Here is a 12,115-nt window from a genome sequence, read left to right as displayed (position 1 = left end):
GTGGTACCATTTAATTGTGTGGAAGAGGATTTCTCATTCCTGTGGTGTTTTTTTTGTGAGTAGACCTCTTGGAAGATCAGACCCTGTCAGGAGACTTATCTGACCATGAAGAGAAGAGCTGTGGCATATCCGGGAGATGCACTAGCTCTGGTGGCTTCAGATGCATCAAAGAACAGAGTCGCAGACAGTGGGGTAAGCTTTAAATTCTGGACAATACAAGGAGATGTTGTATAAGTCCGGCAATGACAGTCTTACAAATGTAAAAGGATTCAAACCGTGAAACCTTAAAAAGAGGAGTTGCACGTAGACACTGCTCCTAACCAGAGTTGATGAGACGTGTAAAAAAAATGTTAGTGTGCCCAGTAGCGCATTAAAGGTTTAAATGTTGTCACATCCTGGGCAGATGGAGTCATGACCAAAAGTGCATGTTGCCAACTGCCATGCTGGAAAGCTATTGCTGGGAAAAAGATTCCTTATCCAGCCTGGGACCTGGAAGATATTCATCATATGCTGAATAAGTCTGTAAAAAAAATGTATCCTTCAGAAATAGTCTTGTGAAATGCCGTTGTGTGTGGGTATGTTTCTCAAGGAAAGGCATGATGGAAAGCTGCTGGTTCATGATTTCTTAAACATACAGTTCAGTTTAATACAGTGGTTTTCAAATAAATGCACCTTATAACTGTTAAAAGCTTATTTTAAAATGAAGTTGGAAAACTTAGCATTTTATAAAACTATTTTCATTCATTTAATTAACAATTTGTGCGAACAAATATATATTACAAAAAGTGTTTTAAGGATCTCGGCTATGTGCATAGAGATTTTACCGTTTGGGGATAGTGCAGAAAATCTTGTGACTGAAAAGTATGCATTTCTACACAGACTGAATGACAGTGAGCGACTATCCCACTCCGCAGGGACTGAAAGAATAAGCATACCCGCATTTACTGAGGAGGCACTGAACACCGGCCTTTACAAAAAGACTAAGGAAGGGAGTTGCTTCTTTGCATGCGCTGAAATACTGTGCATTTCTTTTCCTTCTGTGCAGAAACAGCTGCCCTTCCTCTACAGAAACCACTGGCCAGTAAGCATTGCTCTTCCTCTACTGGGTCTGAGTACCTGCCCTTCGTTAAACTATTGAACTGTGGGCACTTGCTTTTCAACTGCATACTGCAATATGCTCCATACCTTCTGAGCCTTGAGCCCCGAGGCGGGCAAGGGTTCACAGCTTTCTATGTGTCTAGGTCTTCAAGTTAGACCCTTCTGCTGACTTACCTGGTTGTGTGCAGGTATTAGGCATCAGCTCTTGATTCAGGGTTGACACTTGTGTTTATTCTGTCGTTTGGAACACCAAAAGCATTAATGTCTACAATGGTCCGACAGTCTCAGCCTCCCAAGAACGAGTAAAAACAGCCACGTGTTTGGTGAAAATAGTTTAATATTCAAAAATGCTAAACATCTGACTCTTTCCACATTTTATTGGCTTCTCCTCGTGGATGGGGAGAAGGGAATCTAGCAGCACTAAGGCATGTTAATAATGAGGCATTGAGTTTTCCAGCTTGTCCACACAACCGCAGCTGCTCCGCTGTTAAAGATATTTTTACACTTGGGAAGTCCAGCACCGATGGAAAACAAGAGGTCAAAAGCAACAAACAAGTACAACCACAATCTGAGCGTCTATGGCGGTGACTCTAGGCATCTTGACTTGAATGACAGTGATTTTTGTCACTAAAAAGGGAACACAAGAAGCATGGCACGTGGAACTCCAAATCTACTTCTCAGCGAGCAGCAGATTAGTCCACTAACAACAGGTCCAGATATCTCAAGCTGCCCCAGGTCATTTGCCCCACTGCCACCGTGAGTTGTCTGCCACGTCTCCTTTCCCCAAAAACTGAAGTAACCAGGGAACCCTTTGCTCAACGGACATGAAAAAGTCTGCCCTCTTGATATGTCTGCAGAGCCGCTATCCACTAGGCACTGGTAGCATATCTCCTCTTGACACACTATGATCACTGTAACTAGCTCAGGGAATGTGGGACGCGAGATGGGAAAGGAAGTACCAGGAGACAAAAAAAAAAAATATTTTTCCAAGTGCTTTCCCTGAGAGCATCCTTTACTGTACCTTAACCACACTTTGAAACGAAAGGCTAGAAAGACCTCATTTTATTCCAAATCAAACGCAAATGTGTACAAATGCACACAGTGCCTATCACCTTGGTTACCATAATGTGAATTGTTGGTTACTCATGCCTGACGTTGCTCCTCTACAGATTTTGTCTAAATACATTTCCCCCTATATACGATCTGTTCAGATTTTAGCTTAGAGGATTCAACCCTGTTTTTCACACTGCTTTGGGTGGTGGCTGGTAAACGGTTTTCTTGGGACATCTACCAGTTCCATACCCATTTGTAACATGCATCTACCTTTCCCCTTAGGAGAAAGGCACACTCCGGACTTAATTAAAACAGGTAAAGAAGATGCATCGATGGTCATTTGACTGGGTCTATGCGAGTGCCACCTTCCAACTTTAAGACGCTTAGGTAGATGTATGTTTGTTAGCCAGGCAAGTGAGATCACAGTAAAAACAGGCCAGTTTTCAGCCTTTAGGACTGGAAGTTTGTCCACCCACTTCAAAAGAAGGATTGAGATTTGACAGGACTAACACGAAAATGAGCTTTCTGGGGGGAGCACAAAAATACTGCATTCAGTAATGACGAGCAGAGAGGCTGGAAACAATTGATACAGGCAAGGCTTAGGGACTCTCCCACCATCCACACTGTAGATGCTGTCGTCTCCAGCTACAGGCACTCTCTGGTGTGAGCACCTAGCCAGGGTGACAACTATTACCCACTATGCACAGCAAAGCAGCACTCAATAGAGGCATCTCCTGCTTCCAAATCTGGAGAATTAGAACGTTAAAAAGGAAGGGGTAGGAAAGATTTGTTTTTACAAGCAAATAACATGACATCTGAGGACAGTAAGGTTTCTCGTTCTGCTTTTAGGTCTATATTAAGTCAATGGCATTGGGAGCTATAATAAAGCGGTTGTAACATGTGAAGTGAAGTTATAACACGTCCATGGTTCACATGACAACCTAATGAAATATTGGTACTTAAATAAGTGATGCTTTTGCAAATCTCACTGAACTAATTTTCATTTTAAAAAAGTTAGTTGGTCCTGCTGGGACTTGAAGGGTATGCTCGTTTACCAGCAAGGGAGCTACATTACCAGCTCAGAAAGATTCACATTGTCATTACAACACTAGAAATGGATGAAATCCGGTCTCAAGTGACTTGAGAGCTAACTCTGTGTCCAAAAAGCACCCCATTTTCAACTGCTCATCTCCCCTTTAGGGTCCGAACTTTTGAGAGTGCAGAACTGTTTCGGCATTTCCACATATTTTACAACACAAAACTACATATTTACAGAAACAGCTTTGATCAAACTACTCATATATATCTCTATACGATATAATCATTCTAAAGGCTTAAGTTAAAAAGAAGTCGAAATTGGCAACATAAATACATCTGTACATTTCTGCAAGTGAAAACAATTTACATGAAGGTGCCTTGAACTGTTGTAAATCTATAAATTAGTCATTCAGGTGCATGGGTCCTGCCACCAAGAGTGGAACAGACACCACTCCATTTGTTTCCAAACTCATGGCTTTCAAAGTTCAGTGGGAAAACAGGAAGCAAGTACAAGCAAATGGAGTACCCCAGACTCTTTACTTCTGAGAGCTGTGAAAAACAGCTAGGAGAAGCCTGGACCATTAGGACAGTTAGCGATTTTCTGGGAGTCCAGCACATCTGCCAGACTATCAGAGCTGGGGTGGGTCAGTGCCATTTCAAGTGCCTGACATCTAGCTGTCTCTGCCAGAACCCTATTCACTTTTCAGAGGCAGCCAAGTGTTGGGAAATCTGAATTTCATATGGGTAGGTTCCCTTCTCCTACTGTGCACAGGGCCAGGATGCTGCACATGAAAGGTCGCACACACGTTTGAAAGTGTCTGCGAGGCCCTTTGATAAGATCATGCTCGCATACTGAGGTCTGATTGCAGGAGTACCTCCAGCAGCACATTATATTGCTACTACTCTCGAATGCACCAAAAACATTCAATACATAGAATCTATATAGTCTCAGACAAGAATTACCTAATTTCTATGGCATCCGAGGACACCTTAAGAAATCAGTTCTTAGTTTTCAGCCAAGTGACTTGGGCACAGTTACAGTGATATACCTAAACCACAGCTAACTTGAAGTAGGACACTCCAGCCAGATTCTACTGCTGTACCCGAACCACACTCAATGATTGTTGCAGGGTCATAGTTGTATCCAATAAAGAGTAAATCTCTTCCACAATACCACTCGGTCCAGCTCTGCACATGAGCCTGTGCACGGGATGCCAAAGAAAGGCCAGTAAGCATCACCAGTCTCATTCACTTAACGCCAACCATCATGGCTTCTTAGGCCAAAAGAGGCATCAACAGGGAAGGAGATGCTACATGCCATGGAGGCTATGAACCATTGCAATCATGTGTACAAAGGGCAAGTGGGCGGCAAATTTCTTAATTTAGACAGAGTTCCAGGGAAACATGACGAAGCAGCCTCATCAAACTGCAGCGCACACTGTACGCGTCTGACATACCCAAAGCATTCTTTACCATCTAAAGGCAGGGCGGTGTTTAGGTCGGATTATAAAAACCCTCTGTCCAAAGTAAGGATCTGCTGTAGGATGCCTTTAGGATCATACCTAACAGTATATTCAAGAAGGACGAGTGCTATTTTAAAAGCTATGGAATAGGTAGCTAACATTTGTGGGCACTTTTAGCAAATTACAAAATGCACACTGGCAGGTATGACCTTCCCAATATGCCAGCATGTCTGCAAAGCAATATTAGTGTGACAGAGACATTTAAGATGTCAGGTGTGAAATGCGACTGAGTCTTACCACTATTCAACTTGCTTTTTAAAGGCGAGGATGTCCCGAGCTTACAGTCCTTTCAGAGGCAAGCTTGCCGTAAGACAAAACCCTCCCCCAGCCCTACCATCCATTCAGAGGCACAAACCCAAAGTGTAGGAAAATAATCGAAGGATTTAAAAAAAGAAAACTGGAGAGTTCGTGGAAAAACCTAATCTCAGGTGCTGTGAGATCTTCAGACTGCACTGTTTTTACAAATTAAAAGACAAACAACACTGATTGGTCCAAGAAAAGGAAGACAGGCGATGATTGTCCAATGCAGACAGAAAGGCACCTTTCTTCCACATTTATCCACGCTGGGTGGAAGATTCGATATTTTAATTCTCTGAAGATTGTCACAATATCTACAAATTTGAAAATGTTAAGAGGAAGGTGCACAGAACAGTAAACGAAAGAAACGTACATTTCTCCTGCTTTCAGGGGAAAGTCATAGCTGGAAGAGCCAGGAAGGCCAGAAACAGACTGGGAATCAAGACCCAAATGCACAATGCTAGACCACTCTGAGTTGGAAGAGCAGCTCAACGCACTCACATATTGAAAATGTGTGGATACACAATGGAAGACTGCAAGAGGAAGCTTAATGAATAATGTGCTATCTTTCTCTATACCGAGAAGGGACACACCAGAGAAATCTCTCAATAAATCTAAAAGTGAATATACCATTCCGAGTACCTTCTATTTGTAGTGTCCCCTGCCATCAGGATTCCCATGGGGAACAGTAATATAACTTGGAACCCATTAGTATCAAGTACAGGACTTGACTTTTGCATGCACCTGTTCAGATGCCCACTCTACCGACAGCCAACCCCCAATTGTCCGGCATATGCAATGGTACCAGAGGGAAGGGCTCTAGGGATGGGGAGGCATGTAGCTCTATGCTTGCTCTCAAGAAGATTGGTCTGTCTCTTACAGCTTTCTCCAGGCCGAGCAACTTATCAGTCTCATTTAGACCGCAGCACAGGCAATCTTGCAAGGTATCCAGTGCTGCACAGCCAAACCGGACATCTAGCCTTCTATTAAAGTACGTTCAGAAATGCTTTGTGATGTATGTATCAAACCTCTTGTTGCAGCCTTGCAAATCTGCACCACTTTAATGCCACTGATGAAAGCAGTGGTAGATGCTATGCTCCAAAAAGGTGGGCATTCAGGTTGCTACATTTTGTTAAAAAAAATAAAAATAATAATAATCCTTTATACCGGCCATCTGGGAATTGGCACTTCAGTCACAGTACTCGCTCTTTCTTAGCCACACATATTGCTTTGTGGAGCTGTGTGGTATTATTTTCTCAGAATAAGCAAAAAAGCAATTCTCATTGCTTCACCAATCTTTGTTTCCAAGCTTTAAGTATTTTGTCTTAGCAACAGACACTGCCTTATTGAGAAGAAACTACCAAAACACAACAGAGAGGAAACAGTGATTGGTCCAAATGACGACTTTGTCATGATAAAAAGCACTGCTTGGAAGATCAAGGCAAGCACATTAATCTCCAAGGGCGATGGACCGGATGTTTCAAAACCAAACTCAGATTCTAAGGATGTGTAGGCCTACTGATGATGGGAACCAGTGGGCTGCATTCGGAGTGCTATGAAAAACTAAAATTCAAAGATTTCATAAAATGTTTCAGATGTTGTGCAAAAACACACACATGCACACACCATACCCAACCACACCCAAACCTCCTCCACAACAGGCCTGTGGAAGAAAAGGCTACCTCAGTAGAGCAAGATGAAGCTATTGGAAAAGTTTCTTAACTCAAACTAAATCATCTCTGCCATTCTGTGTTTTTGGCTCGTGGAAAGCTTTTTGTTCCCAGTATCTAGATTCTTCACCATGCCAGAGGGACACATACATGCTGTCTCAGATTCTGCCCCCTTGATGTTCTGAATCAGTTTGTTTATTGCAAACACTGAAAGAAATGCCTACAGGAGCTTGAATATCTCTTGATATGGGCTTAAAATGCCTGGCGTTGAGATTCCCAAATCTGCTTGGTGCAAAATATCACCTGCGTGTCAAGAGGAACCATGACATCATAGCGGCACTGCTAGAGACAAGGTGACAACTAGTTTGGAGATGCTGATGAAGCACTGATTGTTATGGGTGCAGGTTGCTGGGTCAGTAACATCTCAGCTCTTGAGCTCAGAAAGAAACATGTTAGTTACCTGTAGCATTAGTTTTGAAGCTTTCTCTTCCAGAGTAACATGATATGCATTCTTCTGCAGTCCACTGGCTGGATCTTAAAAAGTCTTCAAAAAAAGCGGTGTTTTAAATTGGCATGCTAACCATAGGCACATCCAGTACATTTCTCTAGGAAGTTGACCGAAAGACTCAATACATAGCTGTCAGCACACACGCTGTTGTAAAAGTCTTACATTACACTACAATTATAGTAGAGCATGGACAGAGAGCCTTGTGCTCTGCAAACGCCATTCCTGCGGCGGTACCTGTCAATAGCAGTGGAGGCTACAATGTCCATGGTGGCTTCTGTTCTGCCACTGAAATTAACTACTAGGAGGAGCTTTTCATGCTTATCCTTCTTCTTGGCCTACTTGATGAGGCTCGGCAGTAAGGCTAAAGCCACAGTTCCCCTTCTTTCCTGTTGCTGCCATGAATGAGAGCTTGTACATTTTCCAAAGCAGAACAACGTTGCAAATAGCATGGATACTTAAGGTTCATTACCTTCCAGAGTGTCCATCACGGTAGAAGATAGATAATCACACAGAAAATGGAAGGAAAGAAAGGGAAATAGCAAAAAAAATAGGACACCCAAGCCGGTGACATCAATGAGAAAAAGGTGCACTGTTGATAAAATGCAAAAGATTCACTAGAAAAGTGTCAGAAATCCCACCAAAAACATACATACCAGTTTTAAAACTAAGCAACTAAAAACGTGGAATAGTTGAATAAAATTGGAAGGAACTGTGAGATTAGGGGCAGGCAACTCAAGAGAAAGGCAAAACAAAAAAAAAAACAAAAAAAACCATTCAAGAAAATATTTTGGCGTGTCCCTGCTGTCATCAGGGGAGCATTCTAGAAGATGGGAACTGGACATTTCCAAGCATGAACGTATTCTTACTAATTGATCTACTGGATCAAAAAACACAAACGTGCTGTATGGTGGATTAAACAGTAAGATTGCTGTCATTTTGACCAACCTACACGCTTTCACTAACTGACCCTCCAATAAAAGCTTACATTCTTCTAGCTACCCCAGCGCCTTCTTTTCGGAGGAGCTAAAGAAAGAGTGCACTGCCACATTAGTCATCAAGAGGAGTGCAGCAGGGAAGACAAATAAAAGGAAATCAGGCAGTTACTCAACCACTTATCCCAAATGGTCCACCAATGAGAGCTCAGACTTTACCATCAAGGAAACTAAACGTGCTGTTGCACCCAAGAATGAGAAAAGATCCCCAAAATTATAGTTCACTTAGTATGAGCCCCCAAAAAAAGTTCGCTCATCCCAGTCTTACCCATGTAAGAAATCTCTCTTTATCTTCCCCACCAAGGAGAGCTTGCTTAATCTAGCTCACAAGTGAGAGCTCACTTAGTCTAACCCAACGATTTGAGAGTTCACTTAGTCTGATCTACCAAGATGAGCTCTCTTGAGATTCTCTGATCGGAGGTATTTCATCCACTGTTCAATCCTCATAGGGGATTGAGTAATTTTATCTCCACCAATCAATGGTCATGGTTAATGATGTTTTGGCAACTGACTGTTTTGTTTCTTGTTCAATGGCAGTCGTTTTTGTCCACTGAACAGAGCACGGTGGTAGGTTCTATTTCCACAGGAGCATCTGAGAGCATTGTTCCCGTCACCTCTGCCTACTGTACTGCTTATAAAAAAAAAAGGAAGCTGAAACATCTGCCAACGTCTGTGGTTCCATTAGCTGTAGCATCCCTGGAATGGGTGGTAGGAGCTTCCAGGTTACTCTTGTGTCAGTCTGATATGAGAGTAGTGATCATGCCCAGTGGGCACAGGTTGGCAGGTTTATGACCCTATCCTACCTACATAGGTGCAAAGGACACATTTATTGGTTCAAAAGACGAGTAGAGTATCACTTATAGCTTCTGATCACAGACCAGGATCAACAATGAGTCAGTTTCAATGACAATGACTGTAGCAAGAGTGCACATCTCAATCCAGGACCTAGTGGAAGAAGTGAAGGGTGAGTGACTAGCCCCTTCTTTGTAGCAGTTGCTCCATATAATAAGTCTAAAACCTTTGATCTGTCTGGATTTAAGTGAATGCTTGGTCACTGTCTTCTTCTGTGCGAGGACCTTGGACTTCAGCAAGCAGGATGCCCGTTTCAGTCATATCCTCCATCTCTATGGGGCGGTAACCATTTGGCTGGCATTCGAGGTCTGCAGGGCTTTCCTCCATGGCTTCGTTATCCGTGTTTCCTTGGCTGTAATCACACTCGCCATAAGGATCGGAGCTGTGCTTCTTTCTGCGTTCCTTTAACAGCTGCTTCAGCAAGAGAGCCGGAATGGGCAGGAAAGCCAGCACAATCAGACCAATCAAAATGGCCAGGGCCCAGGGCGGGTACTCGCGCTCCACCTCCAAAGCCTGCAAGAGAGAAATGGATTGAGTGAAGGAATCAGATATCACCCATCTTTGATGGGCACCAGCTGAAGCTGGGAGATCACAAAGCAGCACACAGGGAATTCCAGGGTCTCATTCTCACATACACACACTAATCAGTGTAGACATGCTACACTTTGTATCTGACAGAGACAACAAGAGCAGCGCACAAAGGAACTCAGGGTATATTGCCTCCAGAGTGAATGGTCAGTGCAGACACACCATAATGCAGATAAAGCGGGGAGAGTACTGAGCAACACATGAAATGTTAGCATCGCGATCCCAAAGAGGCAATACAGTGTGAAGAAGAAATCAATATTTGTGCTTAGAGAGCATGCAGGAGTACACAGGTAATCCCAGTGACCGATCCATCCATAGTGATGCCGTTATACAAATAAGATGGAAGGTCACAGGTTTTGCCTGGGGTCACAAATTAATCCTGTATTCTGGAGAGGGATTCCTATCCCTGAAACAATTTTAATATACCAGTGAACTGCGTTGGGTAGGGGTGTTATTTTATCTCCTAAATTCAGCCATACCTGCTCCATACACTGCACCTCATAATACGCCGACAGGCTTGGAGGCAGTCCTTCAGTACATTAAGTACCCCAAATCGGTCACCTCAAAATACCGGAGCCTGTCCTACTAATCATCACTGATACCCAAAGCTGCACACTCGATTGGCTCAGTGCCACTTCTGCTGCATATCATTCACTTCTTTGCGTCAGCAGCAGTCAGCTGTACCACAGGCACCCAAAGGATTAGACCCTGATGCACATCATGCACATCACACCACTCGCCCCACAGGTTCAAAGCCTTACTTGCTGTACATTGCATTCATAAATGTCACAATTGTATAAGAACTTTCATTACTGCATATCATGCACCTAATAGCTTTAAGGGCAAGCCTTCTCCACATCACTCCCCCTACACACCTGTTCACCATCCCAGGATTGGTAGGTGGGCTTCTTGATCACCATGTAGATAAGACTCGCCAGTAGTAGGCCGATCATGCCCAGGATGCTGATGTACTGCCACATGTACTTATAGATGCGCCAGGGCCGGAAACCTAGCATCTCTTCAATGTCATCCATGAACCTAGGGACGAATCAAGTAACATGAGATCAAATGTATTGTCCTCGATGAATACATGGACAACGCTGAGGCTCAGTGGGAAGAAACTAAAGTTTGGGATTTAAAAGGAGGATAAGATCAAAGGAGAAGACCTAGGACTAAGTGACGCCCAGGGGATGAAGTAGCAGGATTCAATCATAGCAATAGGGTGAGGGTCTTAAAGGGGTCTATATGATGGAGGCAAGAGTCAGCTTATGAATGACTGTGGATATGAAGAACATGCTCCTTACATTCTAGATACACCTTTTGTATATCCCCAGGTGCCAGACTGGATCTAGATTGTTCAAAGCACTTGTTGGAAGTTGGTGCCATCACAGTCCATGGTAGGCTCATACTGCCTCCAGAAGTGATGGCACAGTGCTGCATCCAGGGGCTACCCACGTGAGCAGATATCAGTATATATACCTTCAGACACAGGTCAAGGATTTCAGACACAGGTCAAGGATATCAGACACAGGTCAAGGATGTCAGACTGGAGGAGACAGTGTTCCTAGTCTAACTTGAGACCTTATTAACAGTTACATGTGTCCACAACACAATATGGGGAGAGAGTGGGTATTGAGGAAATCTGCAGCCAGAGAAAGTCTACCAGAAAGAGTAAGAAGTTGAAACAACTTGTTCTTGTGATGGATGCTTCTAACAACAGATTCCTAACCTTTTCAATGTATACTCAAGCAATGCCTCCCAAAAGGCAGAGGGTCTCAGGAGAAAACTAGCACCAAGAAATCCTGAAGGACTAAGAAGGCAAAATGGCTTTCACTGCGGACTTGACTGTCATAGGAGTAGTGTTTGGTGAAAATATACATGAAAATATGCTGCGCCCTGGTACATATCCAGTACCGGAACAATACTTGCTAACACTGATGAAGCAGCTGTGGCTAGGGTTGGAATAGTCTGTAGGCCTTCAGCTGGCCCAGTTAGTGAGGGTAGAGCATATCTTGATACACAGGATGATGCAACTGAACAGGGCTCGCTTCTGGACCGCCTTTCCCTTCTTAGCATCAGCAAAGCCCACAAAAGGCTAGTAGTTGATTGAGTACTTTTTCATACATGATGTAAAAACAGATCTCTCTTTGAGTCTAGTTAATGAAGTGTCTCCTTCTTAGCGGGGTGTAGGAAGACAAAAAGCAGGATGGAAATGGACTGCTCCACATGGGAGGGCGACACGACGTTTGGCAGAAATGAAACACAAACCCACAGCACAAACATTTCAGGAAAGAAGGAGGTATATCAAGGTTGCACTGACACCACCTGCAGCTCACTAACACGGTGTGTAGAAGTAATTGCAATGAGGAACAATCTTATGACATTTAGCAGTGGCAAATAATAGCTATGGACGGGTGAATCTCAACTGGCGATTTTAATAAAGAAGGGTGATCAGGTAAACGCAAAAAGTCTTAAAAGGCCAACATACAACCCTTA

At 43.4% G+C, this 12,115-nt stretch overlaps 1 protein-coding gene across 4 annotated transcripts in view; it reads right to left on the bottom strand.

The window, feature by feature from the left end:
• Positions 1-1,417: 1,417 nt before the first annotated feature.
• Positions 1,418-12,115, bottom strand: part of LOC138246373 (sodium-dependent neutral amino acid transporter B(0)AT2-like) — a 278,385-nt gene continuing 267,687 nt past the window's right edge. For all 4 annotated transcript variants that reach the window (XM_069200937.1, XM_069200938.1, XM_069200936.1 and 1 more), the window contains 2 exons: positions 10,495-10,657; positions 1,418-9,544 (listed from right to left, as the gene is read on the bottom strand). In XM_069200937.1, coding sequence (XP_069057038.1) covers positions 9,215-9,544; positions 10,495-10,657 — 493 coding nt within the window. In that variant the 3' untranslated portion in view covers positions 1,418-9,214. The remainder of the gene's footprint in view (positions 9,545-10,494; positions 10,658-12,115) is intronic.

The sequence above is a fragment of the Pleurodeles waltl genome, chromosome 7 (assembly GCF_031143425.1).
Source record: "Pleurodeles waltl isolate 20211129_DDA chromosome 7, aPleWal1.hap1.20221129, whole genome shotgun sequence".
Classification (NCBI taxonomy): domain Eukaryota; kingdom Metazoa; phylum Chordata; class Amphibia; order Caudata; family Salamandridae; genus Pleurodeles; species Pleurodeles waltl.
The sequence above is the reverse complement of the archived record's forward strand: the minus strand, read 5'-3'. Positions and strand labels throughout refer to the sequence as shown.